This window comes from Microchirus variegatus (genome assembly GCF_963457635.1).
Source record: "Microchirus variegatus genome assembly, chromosome: 10".
Lineage (NCBI taxonomy): Eukaryota > Metazoa > Chordata > Actinopteri > Pleuronectiformes > Soleidae > Microchirus > Microchirus variegatus.
This window is the reverse complement of record NC_139811.1, coordinates 16,443,052-16,468,964: the sequence shown is the minus strand read 5'-3', so window position 1 is coordinate 16,468,964 and position 25,913 is coordinate 16,443,052. Positions and strand designations below refer to the sequence as shown.

The following is a 25,913-nucleotide window of genomic DNA, read 5'->3' as shown; positions in this document are numbered from 1 at the left end:
ATGAAGTTCCACCAACATTGCGTAACTAAGATTCGAACTGTGGTTGTTTTTTGCAAACTTTCTCAGCAGCTAGTGTGGACAGTGGCCCCCTGGAGAGCTGGGCTCGACTGGTACAGCGTGGAAGTAAAAAGGGTTCCACCACCCTGAAACATGGTTCCTCCTGTCTGAGCCAGCCCAGGCCGAGGGCTCTCCGCGGCCAGAGACAGGAGGCCATTGCAGAGGAGGAGAGCTCCCCTGCAGACAGTGACTCCTCTGATCAAGGTGCGGCAGTGAATACTGAGTTTGTTGTTCAGTAATGAAATGGGCAAACCCGTGCTTAATGGTAAACACCTCAAAGCAAAAGGCCCTTGGTCTTAATCCTTTCAGTAAAGTGAATATGTGTTTTCCTGTATTGACCCAGTGGATTTATGGCTTCCTTTCACCAAATAGCAAGACAATTCTGGTAAACGGTGGAATTCTAATCGTCTATCTATGTAAACACCTGTTTGGGGTGTTTCTGTTGGCGAACAAAAACATTTTGTACATGGCCCTCACACAATACGAAGAAAGGAAGCACATCAATATTTACTCAACTCAAAAATAAAGAATCAAACTCTGCCATAATGATTATCTAACTAGGGGATTCACAACACACTGAATCCGGTTTCCTCACATGTGTGTAATGCACACCTTTTGTAAATTTGTATAGTAATCAAATTCGAGTGAAAAAAAAAGTGTTGATGAGTGTGTTGGAGCAGACAGGGATCTGCATGGACATTTGACACCTCACCTCACTTGGCCGATCCGCACTAGATGTGCAGCCACAGCTGTGGACACTTGCCCGTGAGAAGCTTTGACAGCCCCGGAGACGAACTGACTGGGCCAAAGAGCTGTCTGGGAAAGACGCACATGCACATGCACATGCAACACACAAGCTCTATAGCTCATGGGTTCACACCAGGAATTACCACTGAGTCAAAGCACTTCATACATAATTTCTATCAACAGTTTAAAACTAGTTATTGATATGCTAAAGACGTGCCTGTGAAATGAAGAAGACGAGATTTAAAAAAAATGATCTGGTTGGTAATTGCTCAAAGAGATGCTGTTTCATAAAAACCTTCGCATCTTATGGCTGTATTGTTTTCATCTCCACCAGATGACGAAGAAGACGACGGCAGTTACGATACGGATGAAGGTCAAGATTACAGAGCCCAACCACCCAGAGACGTCACTTCAAGCTCCTCCATGACAGGTCCAAGTCCCTCCTCTGTCGTAAAGTTGGAGGCCAATCAGAAAGCCAGGAACAAAAAACAGAGACAGGAGCTGTATGGTAAGACTGTCCTTAGAAACTGATTTACGACTTAACAACGATGCCCTACAGATTAATGGGAAGCATCTGCTTTCTTGTTTTTCCTGCTGGCTTGTCAGCTCAGTGTAAGACTGTTTCTCTAATTGAACCACACAGCGTCTCATAGTCTATCTGGAGCAGAGGGAGAGGTCAAAATAAGGAAGAAACCACCCTGTAGGATGGGCCTGGCCACTGCAGTCAAGAACTATCACGACGATCACCGGCCTGAAGGGGTTAGAAGACCGTGTGGGCCTCGCTCTAAAGAGCCACGGTGGGGCAGTCTCGGGACCAGAGGCAAGCGCTTCCGAAGAAGCATGGGACTGGCTACCTTCCCTACAACCAGTGAGAGGCTAAAGAGGGCGACTCGCAAGAGCACCATGCTGAGAGGAGCAATCGATAAGGTGAGCGGAAATGTCTTCACAGAAATATACTGAATAGCACTGATACAGCATGCAAACAGGAAGGAATGAAGTATCAAAATAAAATGTATAGTTTTGGCACGGTATACACACTCATCGCAGCCTCCTAAAAATGTCACATGAATTTTTTTTAGCCCTGAGCGTAAGAGCAGCCATACATCGTGCTGTATGTACTCCGCACATAACTTTGCGACTTAACGGTTTTGGTGGGCTTATCTCTCTGTCATCACATAAATGTGCATGATAGTAAAAAGGTGTGTGATATATTAAGCGTAAGGTGATGGTAAATTCTCAACAGTTCAAGCAGAGCCTGGCAGGTATAAAACATTTTGATAATTTATACATATAAATTTAACTAGTGGATGTGAATAAAAAAAAATTTAATAGTGCTCACAAATTAGAAATATGCCCCCTTGAACTATTAATTTATATCCTTTAAGGACTAATATTGTGCTCAGATTTTTGCACTGGTTCCCGCTTCCCCTTGAACCACATCTTCACACTCACTACTCGGCCTGCTGCTTTCATAAAGGAGAAGTTGTTGGTCAGTCAGGGCCTCACCTTTACAGAGCGAGGAGGGCATCAGTGGCTAAAGGAGCAAAGACCAACAGGTACCAGACAGAGTGAATTTAAACAAGACAAGGTCAGAATCTTGTCAATGGCTGGACAGTTTACCATCACGTGAGGACAGTTTGCATATTCATGATACTATTGCATCATAAATAATTGTGTCTTGGGTCAGCCACTTAAGCCCTTTTTGCTATTATCACTCTCTGTGCTCACATTCTGTGTGCAGTAAAGGCTTTTTTTTCAGACATCTAATCCTATGATGTGAAATATTGACATCCATCAGGATTACATTTAGTAAGTGAGGCATTTCCAAGCTGCTGCACTGCACTTCTAAAACCTAGATTTCTTTGCCAAAACATAGTCTAAAAATATAGCCATGCCCGAGTTAAAAACAAAGGATAGTGCTGAAAGTTTGGCTCTAATAATATGCAAAATTATTGCATAACCACAATGTTGAATGTGATATAATATCTTTGATTTTTTTTATTTGAGCATTTTTAACCTTTTTCAACCCTGGTTAATGTGCTGTAGCAGATCTGCAGAGCTCTTTCACACGTGCAGCACACAACCACAGATATTCCATGTGTGATGAGTTCACACATGCTAGAAATATTTAGTTTGTTTTTTTATTAGATGGGGTAGCACCTGGGGGGGAGCAGGGCAAATGAAACTGCATGAACATGCCTACTTGTTTGTTGTGATTTCTTCCAAACAAAGAGCCTCTAATTATGTTTAAGCTTGATCGGACATTACATGGACTGTCAGCTGGCAGTGTAATAATTAGTAAATGTCTGGTTATTGAAATAATGTCAACACAAATTTTCTGAGTCATATTCAGGAAAGTACAAGGTTTTGTATCTTCATCTGGGTATAAAGGGTAGATGAACAGACAACGGTTGTCTATGAAAAAAAGTGAAGGCTTCACCAAAATGCTGGTAGATTTGTCTGTAGGTGTGTTGCTGAAGGGTCACCAAAGGTTGGGTTGTCCCCTGATTACAATAGAAACACCCAATGGGGAAATACCCAATACTCAGTTGGCAGAAAGTTCCTGCACTCAACCAACCACTGGTGGTGTAGCTTAATTCTGAAACTTGACTCAGTCATGGACATTTAGGGATTTAGCCTGGGGCTGTGTAGGTCCAAAAAACAAAAACTCTCAAATTCTCATTCAGGAAACGGGCAAAAACAAAATTATGAAAATGCGAGCCTTCATAGTTTCTTAAATCCGATGAGGTCCATTTCACTGTCCATTTATACTTCTGCTATATTTTTACAGCCAAAGGGAAGAGCAGTGAGTCGACTCCTGGAGAGCTTTGCAGCAGACGAGGGCTTTCAGATGGATGGCAGCAGTTTCTCGGAGGAAGAGGAAAACAGCAGCTGTTCACACAACAAAAGCCCTGAAAGTAAGTGGCATCACTGGGTTTCAAGTGACAGATAGTTTTTTTTGATTATGAAATATTAATTTTGCGATGTTTGCATTTCCTTGTGCAGTTCCGAACTGTGTCCTGACCAAAGAACTCCTAACTGATGGTCTGAAGGTGTTAATCTGCAAGGAGGATGAGCTTCTCTATGCTGCCAGGGTCCACACTCTGGAGCTCCCAGACATGTAAGCACATGTGCAATGATTCAAGCGATGTCCTTGCAGTGCACATAGAGTATATGCCACGTAAAACCCTGCATCTACCTATGAACACACATGGATTACTTCAGTATTTAAAGTAACAATAGCTTTGCCAGAGTTTATGCTTCACATTCATTAAATTGCTGCTCTGGGTCCGTATCCATATCATCACCAAAATGTCACCATTCCTACCATGGGCCATAACAACACAACTGAAACATAGCCTAGAAAACGTAATCAAAATCCATACTTTACTTTACGAGATATGCTGCTCACAGACAAACAGACACTAGCGAAAACACAACCGCCTCGGTCAAGATAATAAATGCTAATTGGGTTTATTGGGAAAGACATCAATACAATGAAATCAATGAAATGTGTAATCTTGCATGAGGGAGCCAAGTTACCAGTATCAATTGTTTTGTCTTTTTCCTCTTTGCGTAACAAACCCCACATTTTTCAATACATTCAGTAAAATCCAATACAATGCTCTGGGTGTCGATGCAGCTCGTCTGACTCGAGCAGGAAAGAGATGCTATTACAACAGCAGAGTGGGGGTTATATATGACATGAGATCCAGGCAAGTATAATAAAAGCAACAGAAAATAGCCTAATCATTTGCTTTCTGTTCTGTGTTTTTTTTCCCCCCCTCCAGCTTCAGCATTGTTATTGATGGTGAAAGAGGAAACCGCCCAAGAATCTATTCACTGGAGCAACTGCTGCAGGAAGCTGTAAGTTGCGCTTTGCATTTCTTTATTGCTTTCCTGCCTTTCTGCTTGTTTGTAATTTCCTTTCCTTTTCGCTCTTTCAAACTCCTTTGACCGTTTCTTGAGATCAGCTAGGCCATCTAATTCTCTTTAGGTTTCTGTGAGTGAGCGAGTGTCTGTCCATTAAAGCCAGCTCTGTCTGTGGGTGGAATAAGGCCATTTACACCTGGTCATGTTTTGGGGTTTTAAATGGGATACTTTGTGAAATGTGTATTTGTAACAAAGTTGTTTAAAGGTTAAGATAGCATACAAAGAGAAGCTAACCAACGATAACCAGGAGTGGTTAAAAACAATGTTTATGTGTTGCAAAATACCAGAGGTTTGCTTTTGTCAGTCATGAGTTTCATGTTAATGTATGACTACGGTGTGCTAAGTCATACAGTCATGAGATGCAATTATATGTTGTAGAAACCACTGCACATTGTTGGCTGTTATAACCTGCACTTCCACGTGTGCTTTGTATCCACAATGAAATGTTAGTGTTTACTTACATTTGTCCCACTTTTTTTGATTGAGAAGATCACTGGTCTCTCTGGACAGTGAATGGTAAATGGTCTATATTTATATAGTTTTGATGACCACTCACCGATGACCACTGCTTTACATTACAGTTTTGCCATTCACACCTATATTCACACACACATTCATACAGTGCAGCTATGTACAATTCCGGTACAGCTGTCAGTGTCAACATGTGATTAAGTGTCCTTCCCAGTGTATCAACATGTAGACTAGTGGAGCAGGGAATCAAACCCCACAACCTCACTCTACCACTGAGCTACAGTCGGCCCGACAGTGGTCCTCTACCCCCATGTTGTCCAACTGTGGATATAGGTCTCCCTTATTTCCATATGGGGCACAGAATGTTGTGTTTACACACAATGGAGAGTCTGCAGCTGGCGAACCCTGCAATAGAAGAGCAGAGTGTTAACTGGCGTGACTGTGCCTTGGGTTATATACAAACAAATGGTTATGATAATAACTGTTCAGGGACCTTGTATGACATGGCCTTGGATCATATTTAATCTCAAGTTATGAATAATAAAGTGATAATTACAGTTCTACACACATTTCACATTCAATTAACTATACAGTCGTGACTGTGAAATGCTTCATGTATTGACCCGGACTATTTCATTCTTTTCGAAGGATTATATTATATACATTATACAGAAGTATAATGTTTGCAGTAAATATTTGAAACCCTATTTTTTTCCATCTCTCAAAAAGCTAATTTAAATGAGACCAAGTTTATCTTGTGTGCATTCATTCAATAATACACTTCTCACTTCCTCTTAGTTTTAGTATATTTTCGAATACATCTAATAGTCATTTTTACGATTGTTTAAATCTCCCTATTGGCAAAGACTTATCATACCATTCATTTGTCCAGAAGATCAATACCCATCTGGTTCTTATTGTTTGCAATTGAAGATCCTCCCATTCACCCCCGCGCCATTTTGAAATGTGACTATTTATCTTCTTATTATCTCATCTATGTAAACTTGCTCATACAATTTCACTTTCTAGACTGGAAGTTCTTCTCGTCTTATCAAAACACTCACCCGTTGCAGCAGCTGGTTCTAATTATGCCATACTCCCAATTTTCTTGTCTTAAAATAATTTCAAAAGCCATTTATATGACACCAATTTACACCGAACACCTTCTATCTCACCCATGTACACCCCAGCCCCCCCCAGCCGCCGCCACCGCATCCACACCTCATCAGTCAAAGGGTTCCTTGCCATGGCAACAGTAAATGAAAGCAACCTAAAAGAGCCCCCACTGAGTGGCGGATGCTGGGGCTGCCTGCATTGTTGGAGGGAAGATCTGGCAACCTGCAATCACAAGCACTCCATTCAGGCCCTCTTTAGTATTACTCAGCAAGTCAGGATTTACTGCATTATGGCTTCCGTTCCTTTCAGCTCTGACTGGCACATTGGCATGAGATAAGTGCCGCTTGGAAACGTGGCACAGTGGCTGCCCATGCACAATGCTCCCTTGCTCTCCCACTGTGTATGTGTGTATGTCTGTCTGTCTTCGTGTGCTTGTGTGCAGTCTGTAATGAATCTTAATTATGTTTTGGTCGGGCTTTCAGGTCCTGGATATACGTCCAGTGTCGGAGGCTGTGCTCAGTGAAGGAACCAGGGTGTGTGCTTACTGGAGCGAGCGCTCGCGCTGCTTATATCCAGGCTACGTTCGCAGAGGTGAGATATCAACTATTTTTCCCATTTCTATGTTCTGTGTATGCCCTATAACTTTATATTGCACTGCACGATCATACAATCACTCTTTATCACACAATTACAATCACACTGTTCATTGCAGGTGGTTCAACTGATGAGGGGAAGCATGGAGGAGTGATGGTAGAGTTTGATGATGGAGACCGAGGGAAGATTTCTCTCCCACACATCCGCCTCCTCCCTCCAGGATACCAGATTCACTGTAGGTGTTTCTTTATTTTTTTTTGCTGGAAATTTGCCCTTTAAAGTTACAGTAAATTGGCCACCTGTAACTCAACATAATCCTCCACCCTCTTGTCTTTTAGGTGGAGAGTCATCACCTACCCTACTGGTACCCAGTGGGACAACAACCAAGAGAAGCTCCTGTCTAGAGCAGGCCCCTATCAGTGACAGACATTCAGACAGACACAGTACTATCAATACTGTAACCAATAGTCAAAATCTAAATGTCCACAAAAGGCGACCAGGTAAGAAAAAATTCTGAAATTAAAAATGTTTTTTTGTAATTTTATTTATCGTAACCTTCTATAATGCTTACATCGATAGAAAAATAATAATACAAATATTCATATAGCTGCTTATAACCTGAAATTGAAATACCAGGACTCGCATAGTGTAAATCCGAAAAAATATCTCAACCTTGAGATATTTTTTTATACTCAGTTTCAATAATAGTTGAAAGACAAGGTTTCTTGACAGAAAGTTCAAAAATCCATTCCTATCGGTTTATACACCACAAAGATACACAAAGCTAAATAAAAACTGAGACAATTGTTGGTGTTTCTTTGGATATTTCCATTCAATATACAGTAATCTAGTTTTTATCTACACCATGCATATACATTGGGATGGGTGGCGTAACTACATAATTGTTAAATCAATACATCTCAAAAACAGAGTTAAAAAAAATGAGCAACAGGTTATGTTGTGGGGCTGCTGAACTGGACTTGTATTGCAAAAACTATAAATATTACATATGTTTTATTCATTTCAGGGAGACCAAAGGGCTCTGGGAAAAAGCAGAAGCAACAGCAGCAGGCCGAGAGTGCCAATAAAAATCCCTCACCTTTCTTGGGTTGGCCCCCATTGGTTAACACCAGGAAGAGAACGTCTGACAATCTGTTTCAACTCAATGGGGCGTCTCGGAAGGTCATGAGAGGGAAGGACGACGACCTGTTTCCCTTGCCTCAAACCCAGCCACTGTCTTCAGTCCCATCCAAAGGCCTTTTTAGCAGCAGCTCCTTTGAGGTGGACTCGTTCAGCAGCATTGCAAATGGCTACTCCTCCTTCTGTACTCAATCTACGGGACCAGGTCCAGATTTATCTCTGGGCCCCAGAAGCGGGTTATATGGCCAGAAGCGCAGGCAAGATGAACTGGTTATACCAAGGAACAGGAAGTCTGGACAAGAATTCCTTGTCAAGTTAGATCATGAAGGAGTGACCTCTCCCAAGACAAAGAACAGCAAGGCTCTGCTGTTGCGAGGTGGATCTTCCAATGTGAGCAGTATGCCCACAACAGAGGCATACTCACACCCAGTCCTTCTGGTCAAGGACAACAAAAAAGGTGGTGCCTCCAGGGTCGAACTTCTACCGAAAGGAACTACACACCAAAGAAAACCCCCCCCTTCTTTGCGTCCGGGGGAGTATGGCGATTTGGGCTTCAGCTCTCACCGAGATTGTCACAGCTCCTATTCTGATCTGGATGATGATGAAGAAGAAGAGGAGGAGAGGAGGGCTGCACTGGCTGCAGCCTCAGGGGGACTAAGGACAGCAGGTCGTTTCCTCTCTCGTCTCTCTGTCTCCTCCTCTTCTTCTGGTTCTTCTAGCTCTTCCTCTTCAGGCTCTCTCTCCAGTTCCAGCCTGTGTTCCTCAGACAACGATTCATCCTACAGCTCAGAGGATGAAGACAGCTCTACACTAATGCTGCAGAGTTGTCTGTCTTCCCACCGTGGGCTCTTACGACCATCTGAACCCACCACTTCTTCAAGGCCACATCAGCATTCCTTTGTGGCCAAAGCTTTGGCTGTTTCCAACTCCAAAGGTGGAACTGCTGACCAGATCTCCAACAGCAAGTCTCTGAAGAGAAAAGAATGCACCAGCTCTATGCCTAAATTGAAGGAATTCATAAAGAAGCAGAGGATGCTTACAGATGACTCCTCATTTATTCCAAGGCCCAAAATGTCTGCTTTCTTAGCAGGACGACAAATGTGGAAGTGGTCTGGAAACCCTACACAGGTGAGAATATAATATTTGTGTTTCTACTGCGTCTACAGCAATATAGCAAAGCTATGGCCTTCTAGGTTTACTGATATCAGTTCAGTTTATGTAGGATACAAAGTCATAAAGGAAGAGTGGCTCAAGTGTCTGGTTTTTCCACAGAGGCGAGGTCTAAAAGGCAAGGCCAGGAAACTTTTCTTCAAGGCCATTGTTCGAGGCAGAGACACAGTGAGAGTGGGAGATTGTGCTGTGTTCCTCTCGGCTGGGCGCCCGAATCTCCCATACATTGGTCGAATTGAGAGCTTCTGGGAGTCCTGGACATCCAGCATGGTGGTCAAAGTCAAGTGGTTCTACCACCCTGAAGAGACCAAGCTCGGCAAAAGACATCAAGATGGCAAGGTAAGTCATGGTGGCAGTTTATAAAGACTGTCCATTTTCAAATGACATTATGTCTTTGTTGGTGATGATAATGATGTGACCAAGCCTGTGGTTTACTTCTCCAGCATGCCCTGTACCAGTCATGTCATGAGGATGAGAACGACGTCCAGACAATCTCTCATAAGTGCCAGGTGGTGAGCAAAGAGGAGTATGAGTGTCTGACTCGCATTCAGAAGTCGAACAGTACCTCTTCAGACCTATACTACCTGGCTGGGACATATGATCCTACGACTGGTCAGTTGGTCACTGCTGAGGGAGTTTCCGTCTTGCGTTAAACCTCCATGACAATACTACTGAAGGACTCCCATGGAGAGAGAAAAAAAGTATTTGACTTTACCTACCAGACGGTTCAGCCTTGGAAGAGTAGAATTGTTCTTTGGGTATGCCCCAAGGACCTATGGACTAATGTCAGCACCAACGCAGGGCTGTCTGAGGTTACACACTGGAGTCTACTGGCCTCTAATCTTGTTAGAAGTGAAGGGGGTGTCCATAACTGGTTGATCGCTTAAGAAGAGTAGTTGAAAGTCTGGTTCTTCCTTGGTAACACAAAATTCAATAAGTGGTGTTTGAGTCGTCGAGTTAATCTCTTTTTAACAGATCCCATGTGATTTGCAGCTTCATAAATGGTTTTAAGACTCACGCTTCCAGCTCCTATGATAGTGTGTCACCAAAGGAACGCTTAGATTGCACTGGATTGTGCAAAATATCACGAAGCCGTAGAGTCTCAGTGGACCAATTCTTTAAAGGTAGCCTTACCTGAGAAAATTGAAATGAAAGCAAGGCGTATAGGGGCTTTCCTTTGACCTCTCCATTCCAGTGAAGTTGAAAATATGTAAAGGATGTAAAGTTGATGTCTGTAAATATTTTTAAATTTTCCCAATCAAGCCATACACTTCAGTACCTCTTGCCTGTCTCAACTGTTCAGGTGTACATTGTACAGTTCAGTTATTGTATTGTTGTCTGTTGTCTATATGTACATAAAAGCTATTTTATATGGGAGTTTATTGTATATATATGAGATGTATCTTTCCATGTTTGCGACTGATTTATTTTTATATGGGTGTGAAATACATTACCTTGTTTTTATCCTTTGCTTTGGGAAGTCAAGATTGGAGATGTAAGTGTTGCACTGCATATGCCCTGCTGAGACTAGATAGACATACAGAAAGACAGACAGAGCACAGACAAAAACAGAGGGGTTTAGTCTAAAACGGGACAAGACTCACTTTCTGAGAGCGAGGAGTCGTCTTGTTTAAAAAAAATAGGTCAAGGGGCTTTTTGGTATATGTGTTCTGTAACTTTGCATTTCTGTTATCCTATTCAAACAGACAAACAAACAAAAGTTTTATTTATGCTGAACATCATCACAAGTCAGATCCAACTGGACTGAAATCACGGGTCAAAAATGATTTAAGAGTAATGATATGAGTGTACCATTATGACACGATCTCTGTGTATGATGAGTGTCCTGGCATCACTATAATCATGTCCACTCAAATCAATTTAGAACAAGACTGGGTCTTTTAATTAAAATGAGTTAAATGTGCATTGCACCCATGAATGCATAACTTAGCACACTATTACAAAAATACCAAAGTGTCTTTATTAAATTTTTATTTAAATCTAACACATGTCTAGCACCTGTACTGAATTAAAATCAGAGATCACTGGTAACTTAGAATACTTGTCCTTGCGTATACTTGCATATTATGTTGGCTTTGCATTGTGACAATGGTTTCTTGCACATGTAACTGCAGTTTTGTTTAGTACAAAAATATGCAGCATAAGGCCACCAGGGAGTGTGTCTATGAAGGTCAAGGTACTGACAAAGTAAGATGTTGAGTGCTGACAATTTGTTGGAATTAGTCTTCTCTTAGTTCCATTAGCCATCTGTGTCTATTTTGTACAGTACACGCAAATACTCAATGCTAACTGTGAAGGACAATCAGATTCACAAAGCAATGGACATCGATTAGTTTCACTGAGTCTGAAAAATACTTATGATTATTTAATTTGTGCCAAGTACATTTTGTCTGTTCTTGATTTGTTTATGCAATCTTAAGTATTCTTTGTTGAAAGTTTTATTTGTATTTTTTTTTTTTCCCGCCAACATTTTATTTATTGTCATTGTTGCTGTTTGTTTATGCCAAGAGCGCTTTATGAGAATGTTTCTTAAATAAAACTGGTCTTGTAGAGGCCATGTAGTGAAAAGAAATAAAGCAACACTGGATTCTTCTCATCCACAAACCTTTGTGAATTTTTCTATTATATTGTTGCCTCTTTATCTCGCTGCATCTGTAATTTCCGAGTAACACGTATGTGTTAAATCCAGCACTTATGCACCTACTTCACCTGTTTCCAAAGCTTAATGTTTTCAGTTTGCACCATTATTTTTGCTCAGCCTAAAACACAGAAATAAGTAATACTCCCGTAGCCGTAAAAACATTACTGCCATTCCCAATTGTGGTGTGTGCATATGTGTGGGATATGAATGTGGTAATTAAAATGACAAAAGCAGACCTTACTGTACATGACGAGAAACAAGCAGGGAGAGATATTTCAGAGAGTGTGGAATAGACAGATTTAATTCAATTATGTAATGTGGCAGAGACGGCACCTTTAAACGACGTAATAAATTGCATAATGAGACAAATGGAGACAACATTTCTTTTCAGTAGTTTACTTTGTGAAATGCACTGGTACTTTTTTTTCTCAATACGTGTCTGAGGTTAGTTTGTTAGTGTTTTAAAAGGAAGAATAAATTGAATTTTCAGCTTGTCCATGAAGATTAGTGGAGAAAAGGCACTTTTGCTCTATGTCACCAGCCCATCAGTATAATTTGAACATAATAATAATAATAATCTCCAGCAGTCAACGAGTCAATAAGGAGATGCACTATTAACCATCAACTGCATTTGTTTAAGTGTTTAATTACTAGCAGCCTCGTTGTACATTAGCTACAGTATATCACTTACTTATGTGTGGGTGGTGTTATTTATACACTTTAAAGAGTTCTCCCATTTTCCCCTTAAATCTTGAGGCGATTCAGATTCATTTGTAGAGCAAAATTCACTAAGCACAAGTCCTTTTTCTGCCAAATTATTTTATTTGTTGAAATAAATTCTTTGATGTAAGTGCCTCTAGCCGAACTAAGTTTATGTGAGCTTTGAGTGCTTTCGTAAATAGAGATGGATCAGTCACAGCATCGCATAAAACCTGCAGGATTTATCTGCCAAGCTCTGCAAATATGATGTGGACTGATTCAGAGAGAAATGCAAACTCTCAGACATTTTCTTTTTAAATGAAGGGTGTAAATGTGGGGTAGCAGAAAATCACTACATAGAGCCAGAAACTAATTTAACTTCATCATTCAGCGTAATGTTTTTTCCTAAATGTATAAATGTACAATTTCAGTATTTTATATAAATAAATAAAATTACACTTTTTTTTACAATTTGTGATTAATATTTAATAATTTGAGTAAAGTATGAATTTATTCACATTAAATTCATGTTTCTCAAAAAATATATATTTATATAAACGTTTTCATTCTCTTAAATAACCAATGTACAGATTATATGTAAAAGAGGGCGCTCTCTAGTGGATTATAAAGCACCCTACATTGTGCAAAAAATGTCATATTGATTCAGATATACAGTGTAGTATAATGACATTTTTTTAAGTAATGTACAACGGAGCAGTAAAAATATGTACCTTTCTTTATTAAATGTCTGGAGCAGCGTCTGTGTGCCACAACTACATATCTTTATTTAACCTGCGGCATCTGTCCATTTGCATACATGCTCATCAGCCTGGACAAAGCCAATCTCTTCACAAATGAATCGGTGAAATAACCACTGGCTCAGCCTGAAGGAGACACAATATGGGTCAGTGACCTTTCTTTGCAAGCCCAGGGGTCTTTTTGACCTGCATGGAGCCTGAGTGCTGCCTCCCCTCCCCCTAATGCCCAGACAGGGGCTAATGGGCACATCAGTCATCTCTAACAGCAACCCAGTGAACACAAACATCGCTGTTTACCACCACAACCTTTTGTGTTGACTATGGCCACTGCCCCGTGTCTGAGCTGGGGCACTTCCTGTATCAGCAACATGGGGGTAGAGGGGACTCTCCACACCACAGGACCAGAGAACAGGGTTAAGAATGTGTGTGTGTGTGTGTGTGTGTGTGTGTGTGTGTGTGTGTGTGTGTGTGTGTGCGTGCGTGCGTGCGTGCTTGCGTGCGTGCGTGTGTGTGTGTGTTATTATGCTTTTAAAGAGTTTTGCTCCATTAACCCTGTGTACATAAGATATGCAGTGCAAGATAAGATGCACCAGAACCCTTAATACGGACAATTTAGGTTGCGTTTAAGATACTTCATAAATTAAACACAACAAACCAAAACATGCTCTATCTGTGGAAAAGATAAGTCAGTGCACCAGATGATTCTATTTCTGTGCACATTCTGTACACATTGCACTCTATAACCTGGACTTTGTTACCTCTCACTTGACAGACTGGTCTGTCTGCCTCACTTTTCAGTGCCTCTTCTGGTTCAACTCGCTCAGCATCCAGACTGTGTTGCTCAGTGTCAACAGAAGGGCTACTTTGCTGCACAAATATCTACACCTCATAAATGTCTCACCTTCTGCTTGACCCCGTCTGGCCTCTGACTTTGAGGGGGTTGAACAGGGGACAGGCTGCCTGGTGTATGGAGGTGAATGTGTGTGTAGCAGTTTCGGTCTGAGGTGAGGTCTTGGATCTTAAAAAAGGTGCTGGGGGAAGAGCAGGGTAACACTTTACAATGAGAGTCCCTTTATTAACGTTAATTAGTACATTACTAAGCATGAATTAACTGTTTAATAGTATATTAACAATCATTATTATGTATTACTTAGTATTAGTTAACATATTATTTAATGCATTAATAAGCAGTTATTTGACGTTTACCAATCAAAGTTAGTTAATAAGCATTAATAAAAATTTAAAATTGTAATCATTATGAATGAATTACCTAATTACACATTAGTTAATAAGCCATGAATATAGTCTCTAGAAATCATTTACGAATGGTGTTTATTTGGAGTGAATAAGCATTAAGTAACTAACTAATGCATCTACATTTGCAATATAGTGGACATGTTACCTGGATGAGCATTAATAAACAATTAATTTAGGTCTCAATTATTCATTTACAAATGCTGTTCTGTGTATATCATCAGGAAGCCATTATTGTAGCAGTATGAGCGTTTTGACTTATTTCCCCCCTGGCTCTTTTTTTTGTGTCCAAAATGTGACAATTTTTTTGAAAAAAAAAATTGGTCCAAAATTTGACAAAATCGACATACTATACTATGCAGTACATCATACTATACTATGTAGTACGTCATACTATACTATGTCGTCCGAAATATGAACATTTTTTGAAAAAAAAAATTGGTCCAAAATTTGACAAAAAAGACATACTATACTATGTCGTCCAAAATCTGACAATTTTTTTGAAAAACATTTTTTTGGACCAAAACTTGACAAAAACGTCACACTATACTATGTGGTACATCATACTACACTATGACGTCCAACACGTGACCATTTTTTGAAAAAAAAAGTTGGTCCAAAATTCGACAAAAACGACATACTATACTATGTCGTCCAAAATCTGACAATTTTTTTGAAAAACATTTTTTTGGTCCAAAACGTGACAAAAACGTCACACTATACTATGTAGTACCTCATACTACACTATGTTGTCCAAAATCTGACCATTTTTTGAAAAAAACATTTGGTCCAAAATTTGACGAAATCGACATACTATACTATGTCGTCCAAAATCTGACAATTTTTTGAAAAACATTTTTTTGGTCCAAAACTTGACAAAAATGTCATATTATACTATGTCTAAATTTCTACATCTCCGTTAATGGGAGGCAGAGAAGGGGAGAATGACATAACAGATCGACCACACGACGCGGGATTCGAACCAGGGCCACCTGCAGAGGGGACAAAAGCCTCAACACAAGGGGCAGGTCAGGTGCTCTACCATCTGAGCTAAAGGATCAGTCATGTTAAACAGTTTTTCTAGTCATATTTAGTCAGTCGAACATTTGACAAAAACGACATACTATACTATGTCATCCAAAATCTGAATTTTTTTTTGAAAAACATTTTTTTGGTCCAAAACTTGACAAAAACGTCACACTATAATATGTGGTACGTCATACTACACTATGTCGTCCAACATGTGACCATTTTTTGAAAAAAAAAGTTGGTCCAAAATTCGACAAAAACGACATACTATACTATGTCGTCCAAAATCTGACAATTTTTTGAAGAACATTTTTTTGGTAAAAAACGTGACAAAAACGTCACACTATACTATGTAGTATGTCATACTATACTATGTCGTCCAAAATGTGACCATTTTTTGAAAAAACATTTCGTCCAAAATTTGACAAAAACGACATACTATACTATGTGGTACGTCATACTACACTATGTCGTCCAAAATGTGGCAATTTTTTGAAAAAAAAAGTTGGTCCAAAATTTGACAAAAACGACATACTATACTATGTCGTCCAAAATCTGACACCTTTTTTTGAAAAACATTTTTTTGGTCCAAAACTTGACAAAAACGTCATACTATACTATGTAGTCCGTCATACCGTACTATGTCTCCAAAATGTGACCATTTAAAAAAATAATAATTTGGTCCAAAATTTGACAAAAACGACATACTATACTATGTCGTCCAAAATCTGAAAATTTTTTGGAAAACATTTTTTTGGTCCAAAAACTTGACAAAAACGTCATACTATACTATGTAGTACGTCATACTACACTATGTCGTCCAAAATCTGACCATTTTTTGAAAAAAATATTTGGTCCAAAATTTGACAAAAACGACATTATACTATGTCGTCCAAAATCTGACACTTTTTTTGAAAAACATTTTTTTTGTCCAAAACTTGTCAAAAACGTCATACTATACTATGTCTAAATTTCTACATCTCCGTTAATGGGAGGCAGAGAAGGGGAGAATGACATAACAGATCGACCACACGACGCGGAATTTCTAACCAGGGCCACCTGCAGAGGGGACAAACGCCTCAACACAAGGGGCAGGTCAGGTGCTCTACCATCTGAGCTAAAGGATCAGTGATGTTAAACAGTTTTTCTAGTCATATTTATTCAGTCGAACATTTGACAAAAACGACATACTATACTGTCATCCAAAATCTGAAATTTTTTTTGAAAAACATTTTTTTGGTCCAAAACTTGACAAAAACGTCACACTATACTATGTGGTACGTCATACTACACTATGTCGTCCAACATGTGACCATTTTTTGAAAAAAAAAGTTGGTCCAAAATTCGTCAAAAACGACATACTATACTATGTCGTCCAAAATCTGACAATTTTTTTGAAAAACATTTTTTTGGTCCAAAACTTGACAATAACGTCACACTATACTATGTGGTACGTCATACTACACTATGTCGTCCAACATGTGACCATTTTTTGAAAAAAAAAGTTGGTCCAAAATTCGTAAAAAACGACATACTAGACTATGTCGTCCAAAATCTGACAATTTTTTTGAAAAACATTTTTTTGGTCCAAAACGTGACAAAAACGTCATACTACACTATGTCGTCCAAAATCTGACAATTTTTTTAAAAAAACATTTCGTCCAAAATTTGACAAAAACGACACACTATATACTATGTCGTCCAAAATCTGACAATATTTTGAAAAACATTTTTTTGGTCCAAAAACTTGACAAAAACGTCATACTATACTATGTGGTACCTCATACCGCACTATGTCGTCCAAAATGTGACCATTTTTTGAAAAAAACATTTGGTCCAAAATTTGACAAAAACGACATACTATATACTATGTCGTCCAAAATCTGACAATATTTTGAAAAACATTTTTTTGGTCCAAAAACTTGACAAAAACGTCATACTATACTATGTGGTACCTCATACCGCACTATGTCGTCCAAAATGTGACCATTTTTTGAAAAAAACATTTCGTCCAAAATTTGACAAAAACGACATACTATACTATGTAGTATGTCATACTACACTATGTCGTCCAAAATGTGACCATTTTTTGAAAGAAAAAATTGGTCCAAAATTTGACAAAAACGACATACTATACTATGTCGTCCAAAATCTGACACTTTTTTTGAAAAACATTTTTTTGGTCCAAAACTTGACAAAAACGTCATACTATACTATGTAGTCCGTCATACCGTACTATGTCGTCCAAAATGTGGCCATTTTTTGAAAAAAAAAGTTGGTCCAAAATTTGACAAAAACGACATACTATACTATGTCGTCCAAAATCTGACACTTTTTTTGAAAAACATTTTTTTCGTCCAAAACTTTACAAAAACGTTATACTATACTATGTAGTACGTCATACTACACTATGTCGTCCAAAATCTGACCATTTTTTGAAAAAAACATTTGGTCCAAAATTTGACAAAAACGACATACTATACTATGTCGTCCAAAGTCTGACAATATTTTGAAAAACATTTTTTTGGTCGAAAACGTGACAAAAACGTCACACTATACTATGTAGTACGTCATACTACACTATGTCGTCCAAAATGTGACCATTTTTAGAAAAAAAAAGTTGGTCCAAAATTTGACAAAAACCACATACTATACTATGTCGTCCAAAATCTGACACTTTTTTTGAAAAACATTTTTTTGGTCCAAAACTTGACAAAAACGTCATACTATACTATGTCTAAATTTCTACATCTCCGTTAATGGGAGGCAGAGAAGGGGAGAATGACATAACAGATCGACCACACGACGCGGGATTCGAACCAGGGCCACCTGCAGAGGAGACAAAAGCCTCAACACAAGGGGCAGGTTAGGTGCTCTACCATCTGAGCTAAAGGATCAGTCATGTTAAACAGTTTTTCTAGTCATATTTATTCAGTTGAACATTTGCAAAAACGACATACTATACTATGTCATCCAAAATCTGAATTTTTTGAAAAACATTTTTTTGGTCCAAAACTTGACAAAAACGTCATACTCTACTATGTGGTACGTCATACTACACTATGTCGTCCAAAATGTGGCCATTTTTTGAAAAAAAAAGTTGGTCCAAAATTTGACAAAAACGACATAGAATACTATGTCGTCCAAAATCTGACACTTTTTTTGAAAAACATTTTTTTGGTCCAAAACTTGACAAAAACGACACACTATACTATCTAGTACGTCACACTTCACTATGTCGTCCAAAATCTGACCATTTTTTGAAAAAAACATTTCGTCCAAAATTTGACAAAAACGTCATACTATACTATGTGGTACGTCATACTACACTATGTCGTCCAAAATGTGGCCATTTTTTGAAAAAAAAAGTTGGTCCAAAATTTGACAAAAACGACATACTATACTATGTCGTCCAAAATCTGACACTTTTTTTGAAAAAAAGTTTTTTGGTCCAAAACTTGACAAAAACGTCATACTATACTATGTCTAAATTTCTACATCTCCGTTAATGGGAGGCAGAGAAGGGGAGAATGACATAACAGATCGACCACACGACGCGGGATTCGAACCAGGGCCACCTGCAGAGGAGACAAAAGCCTCAACACAAGGGGCAGGTCAGGTGCTCTACCATCTGAGCTAAAGGATCAGTCCTGTTAAACAGTTTTTCTAGTCATATTTATTCAGTCGAACATTTGACAAAAACGACATACTATACTGTCATCCAAAATCTGATTTTTTTTTTGAAAAACTTTTTTTTGGTCCAAAACTTGACAAAAACGTCACACTATACTATGTGGTACGTCATACTACACTATGTCGTCCAACATGTGACCATTTTTGAAAAAAAAAGTTGGTCCAAAATTCGTCAAAAACGACATACTATACTATGTCGTCCAAAATCTGACAATTTTTTTGAAAAACATTTTTTTGGTCCAAAACGTGACAAAAACGTCACACGATACTATGTAGTACGTCACACTTCACTATGTCGTCCAAAATCTGACCATTTTTTGAAAAAAACATTTGGTCCAAAATTTGACAAAAACGACATACTATACTATGTCGTCCAAAATCTGACAATTTTTTGGTAAAACATTTTTTTCGTCCAAAACTTGACAAAAACGTCATATTATACTATGTGGTACGTCATACTACACTATGTTGTCCAAAATGTGGCCATTTTTTGAAAAAAAAAGTTGGTCCAAAATTAGACAAAAACGACATACTATACTATGTCGTCCAAAATCTGACACTTTTTTTGAAAAACATTTTTTTGGTCCAGAACTTGACAAAACCGTCATACTATACTATGAAGTCCGTCATACCGTACTATGTCTCCAAAATGTGACCATTTAAAAAAATAATAATTTGGTCCAAAACTTGACAAAAACGTCATACTCTACTATGTGGTACGTCATACTACACTATGTCGTCCAAAATGTGGCCATTTTTTGAAAAAAAAAGTTGGTCCAAAATTTGACAAAAACGACATAGAATACTATGTCGTCCAAAATCTGACACTTTTTTTGAAAAACATTTTTTTGGTCCAAAACTTGACAAAAACGACACACTATACTATCTAGTACGTCACACTTCACTATGTCGTCCAAAATCTGACCATTTTTTGAAAAAAACATTTCGTCCAAAATTTGACAAAAACGTCATACTATACTATGTGGTACGTCATACTACACTATGTCGTCCAAAATGTGGCCATTTTTTGAAAAAAAAAGTTGGTCCAAAATTTGACAAAAACGACATACTATACTATGTCGTCCAAAATCTGACACTTTTTTTGAAAAAAAGTTTTTTGGTCCAAAACTTGACAAAAACGTCATACTATACTATGTCTAAATTTCTACATCTCCGTTAATGGGAGGCAGAGAAGGGGAGAATGACATAACAGATCGACCACACGACGCGGGATTCGAACCAGGGCCACCTGCAGAGGAGACAAAAGCCTCAACACAAGGGGCAGGTCAGGTGCTCTACCATCTGAGCTAAAGGATCAGTCCTGTTAAACAGTTTTTCTAGTCATATTTATTCAGTCGAACATTTGACAAAAACGACATACTATACTGTCATCCAAAATCTGATTTTTTTTTTGAAAAACTTTTTTTTGGTCCAAAACTTGACAAAAACGTCACACTATACTATGTGGTACGTCATACTACACTATGTCGTCCAACATGTGACCATTTTTGAAAAAAAAAGTTGGTCCAAAATTCGTCAAAAACGACATACTATACTATGTCGTCCAAAATCTGACAATTTTTTTGAAAAACATTTTTTTGGTCCAAAACGTGACAAAAACGTCACACGATACTGTGTAGTACGTCACACTTCACTATGTCGTCCAAAATCTGACCATTTTTTGAAAAAAACATTTGGTCCAAAATTTGACAAAAACGACATACTATACTATGTCGTCCAAAATCTGACAATTTTTTGGTAAAACATTTTTTTCGTCCAAAACTTGACAAAAATGTCATATTATACTATGTGGTACGTCATACTACACTATGTTGTCCAAAATGTGGCCATTTTTTGAAAAAAAAAGTTGGTCCAAAATTAGACAAAAACGACATACTATACTATGTCGTCCAAAATCTGGCACTTTTTTTGAAAAACATTTTTTTGGTCCAGAACTTGACAAAACCGTCATACTATACTATGAAGTCCGTCATACCGTACTATGTCTCCAAAATGTGACCATTTAAAAAAATAATAATTTGGTTCAAAATTTGACAAAAACGACATACTATACTATGTCGTCCAAAATCGGACAATTTTTTTGAAAAACATTTTTTTTGTCCAAAACTTGACAAAAACGTCATACTATACTATGTAGTACGTCATACTACACTATGTCGTCCAAAATCTGACCATTTTTTGAAAAAAACATTTGGTCCAAAATTTGACAAAAACGACATACTATTATACTATGTCGTCCAAAATCTGACAATTTTTTGAAAAACATTTTTTTGGTCCAAAACTTGACAAAAACGTCATACTATACTATGTGGTACGTCATACAACACTATGTCGTCCAAAATGTGGCCATTTTTTGAAAAAAAAAGTTGGTCCAAAATTTGACAAAAACGACATACTATACTATGGCGTCCAAAATCTGACAATTTTTTTGAAAAACATTTTTTAGGTCCAAAACGTGACAAAAACGTCACACTATACTATGTAGTACGTCATACTACACTATGTCGTCCAAAATCTGACCAGTTTTTTGAAAAACATTTTTTTGGTCCAAAACGTGACAAAAACGTCATACTATACTATGTAGTACATCATACTACACTATGTCGTCCAAAATCTGACCATTTTTTGATAAAAAACATTTCGTCCAAAATTTGACAGAAACGACATACTCTACTATGTGGTACGTCATACTACACTATGTCGTCCAAAATGTGGCCATTTTTTGAAAAAAAAAGTTGGTCCAAAATTTGACAAAAACGACGTAGAATACTATGTCGTCCAAAATCTGACACTTTTTTTGAAAAACATTTTTTTGGTCCAAAACTTGACAAAAACGTCACACTATACTATCTAGTACGTCACACTTCACTATGTCGTCCAAAATCTGACCATTTTTTGAAAAAAACATTTCGTCCAAAATTTGACAAAAACGTCATACTATACTATGTGGTACGTCATACTACACTATGTCGTCAAAAATGTGGCCATTTTTTGAAAAAAAAAGTTGGTCCAAAATTTGACAAAAACGACATACTATACTATGTCGTCCAAAATCTGACACTTTTTTTGAAAAAAAGTTTTTTGGTCCAAAACTTGACAAAAACGTCATACTATACTATGTCTAAATTTCTACATCTCCGTTAATGGGAGGCAGAGAAGGGGAGAATGACATAACAGATCGACCACACGACGCGGGATTCGAACCAGGGCCACCTGCAGAGGAGACAAAAGCCTCAACACAAGGGGCAGGTCAGGTGCTCTACCATCTGAGCTAAAGGATCAGTCCTGTTAAACAGTTTTTCTAGTCATATTTATTCAGTCGAACATTTGACAAAAACGACATACTATACTGTCATCCAAAATCTGAATTTTTTTTTGAAAAACTTTTTTTTGGTCCAAAACTTGACAAAAACGTCACACTATACTATGTGGTACGTCATACTACACTATGTCGTCCAACATGTGACCATTTTTGAAAAAAAAAGTTGGTCCAAAATTCGTCAAAAACGACATACTATACTATGTCGTCCAAAATCTGACAATTTTTTTGAAAAACATTTTTTTGGTCCAAAACGTGACAAAAACGTCACACGATACTATGTAGTACGTCACACTTCACTATGTCGTCCAAAATCTGAACATTTTTTTGAAAAAAAATTTGGTCCAAAATTTGACAAAAACGACATCCTATACTATGTCGTCCAAAATCTGACAAATTTTTAAAAAACATTTTTTTGGTCCAAAACTTGACAAAAACGTCATACTATACTATGTGGTACGTCATACTATACTATGTAGTACGTCATACTACACTATGTCGTCCAAAATCTGACAATTTTTTGAAAAAAACATTTGGTCCAAAATGTTTTTTGAAAAACATTTTTTTTGTCCAAAACTTGACAAAAACGTCATACTATACTATGTGGTACTTCATACTACACTATTTCGTCCAAAATTTGACAAAAACGTCATACTATACTATGTCATCGACCTCAATGTCATAGTACACTATTTCGTCCAAAATCTGATCCTTTTTTTGAAAAAACTTTTTTTTGCCCAAAATGTGACCAAAACGTCATACTATACTATGTCATCGACCTTAATTTCATACTACACTATTTCGTCCAAAATCTGAACATTTTTTTGAAAAAAAATTTGGTCCAAAATTTGACCAAAAGTTCATACTATACTGTCATCCAAAATCGGAAAAAAATAAATACTTTTTTTTTTTAGCCCAAAACGTAACAAAACATCATACTACACTATGTCATCGACCTCAATGTCATACTACACTATTTCGTCCAAAATCTGATCCTTTTTTTGAAAAAACATTTTTTTGCCTAAAATGTGACCAAAACGTCATACTATACTATGTCATCGACCTTAATTACATACTACACTACTTTGTCCAAAATCTGACCATTGTTTTGAAAAAAAAATTTTGGTCCAAACTTTGACAAAAAGGTCCTACTGTACTAGGTAGTACGTCATACTATACTATGTCGTCCAAAATCGGACCATTTTTTGAAAAAAAAAGTTGGTCCAAAATTTGACAAAAACGTCATACTATACTATGTGGTACGTCATACCGCACTATGTCGTCCAAAATCTGACAATTTTTTTGAAAAACATTTTTTTGGTCCAAAATTCGTCATAACGACACACTATACTATGTAGTACGTCACACTTCACTATGTTGTCCAAAATCTGACCATTTTTTGAAAAAAACATTTCGTCCAAAATTTGACAAAAACGACATACTATACTATGTCGTCCAAAATCGGACAATTTTTTTGAAAAACATTTTTTTTGTCCAAAACTTGACAAAAACGTCATACTATACTATGTAGTACGTCATACTACACTATGTCGTCCAAAATCTGACCATTTTTTGAAAAAAACATTTCGTCCAAAATTTGACAAAAACGACATACTATACTATGTGGTACGTCATACTACACTATGTCGTCCAAAATGTGGCCATTTTTTGAAAAAAAAAGTTGGTCCAAAATTTGACAAAAACGACATACTATACTATGTCTTCCAAAATCTGACAATTTTTTTGAAAAACATTTTTTTGGTCCAAAACGTGACAAAAACGTCATACTATACTATGTAGTACATCACACTTCACTATGTCGTCCAAAATCTGACCATTTTTTGAAAAAAACTTTTGGTCCAAAATTTGACAAAAATAACATACTATACTATGTCGTCCAAAATCTGACAATTTTTTTGAAAAGCATTTATTTTGGTCCAAAACTTGTCAAAACCGTCATACTATACTATGTGGTACGTCTTACCATACTATGTCTCCAAAATGTGACCATTTTTAAAAAAAATAAATAAATTGGTCCAAAATTTGACAAAAACGACATACTACTGTCGTCCAAAATCTGACCATTTTTTTGAAAAGCATTTTTTTTGGTCCAAAACTTGACAAAAACGTCATACTATACTATGTAGTATGTCATACTATACAATATTGTCCAAAATGTGACAATTTTTTGAAAAAAAGAAATTGGTCCAAAATTTGACAAAAACGACATACTACTATGTCGTCCAAAATCTGACAATTTTTTGGTAAAACATTTTTTCGTCCAAAACTTGACAAAAACGTCATATTATACTATGTGGTACGTCATACTACACTATGTTGTCCAAAATGTGGCCATTTTTTGAAAAAAAAAGTTGGTCCAAAATTAGACAAAAACGACATACTATACTATGTCGTCCAAAATCTGACACTTTTTTTGAAAAACATTTTTTTGGTCCAAAACTTGACAAAACCGTCATACTATACTATGTAGTCCGTCATACCGTACTATGTCTCCAAAATGTGACCATTTAAAAAAATAATAATTTGGTCCAAAATTTGACAAAAACGACATACTATACTATGTCGTCCAAAATCGGACAATTTTTTTGAAAAACATTTTTTTTGTCCAAAACTTGACAAAAACGTCATACTATACTATGTAGTACGTCATACTACACTATGTCGTCCAAAATCTGACCATTTTTTGAAAAAAACATTTCGTCCAAAATTTGACAAAAACGACATACTATACTATGTCATCCAAAATCTGACAATTTTTTGAAAAACATTTTTTTGGTCCAAAACTTGACAAAAACGTCATACTATACTATGTGGTACGTCATACTACACTATGTCGTCCAAAATGTGACCATTTTTTGGAAAAAAGAAATTGGTCCAAAATTTGACAAAAACGACATACTATACTATGTTGTCCAAAATCTGACAATTTTTTTGAAAAACATTTTTTTGGTCCAAAACGTTACAAAAACGTCAAACTATACTATGTAGTACGTCATACTACACTATGTCGTCCAAAATCTGGCCATTTTTTGAAAAAAAGAATTTGTCCACAATTTGACAAAAATAACATATTATACTATGTCGTCCAAAATCTGGCAATTTTTTGAAAAGCATTTATTTTGGTCCAAAACTTGACAAAACCGTCATACTATACTATGTAGTACGTCTTACCATACTACGTCTCCAAAATGTGACCATTTTTAAAAAAAATAAATAAATTGGTCCAAAA

The 25,913-nt window shown here is 37.4% G+C and overlaps 1 protein-coding gene across 1 annotated transcript in view; it reads left to right on the top strand.

The window, feature by feature from the left end:
• bahcc1a (BAH domain and coiled-coil containing 1a) overlaps positions 1-11,703 on the top strand; it is a 63,395-nt gene extending 51,692 nt beyond the window's left edge. The window contains exons 17-28 of the mRNA XM_083895829.1: positions 67-261; positions 1,139-1,312; positions 1,448-1,731; positions 3,596-3,722; positions 3,811-3,925; positions 4,596-4,671; positions 6,807-6,915; positions 7,037-7,153; positions 7,257-7,418; positions 7,946-9,186; positions 9,331-9,567; positions 9,672-11,703. Of these exons, the coding sequence (XP_083751955.1) occupies positions 67-261; positions 1,139-1,312; positions 1,448-1,731; positions 3,596-3,722; positions 3,811-3,925; positions 4,596-4,671; positions 6,807-6,915; positions 7,037-7,153; positions 7,257-7,418; positions 7,946-9,186; positions 9,331-9,567; positions 9,672-9,881 (3,047 nt within the window). The 3' untranslated portion in view covers positions 9,882-11,703. The remainder of the gene's footprint in view (positions 1-66; positions 262-1,138; positions 1,313-1,447; positions 1,732-3,595; positions 3,723-3,810; positions 3,926-4,595; positions 4,672-6,806; positions 6,916-7,036; positions 7,154-7,256; positions 7,419-7,945; positions 9,187-9,330; positions 9,568-9,671) is intronic.
• Positions 11,704-25,913: the final 14,210 nt, after the last annotated feature.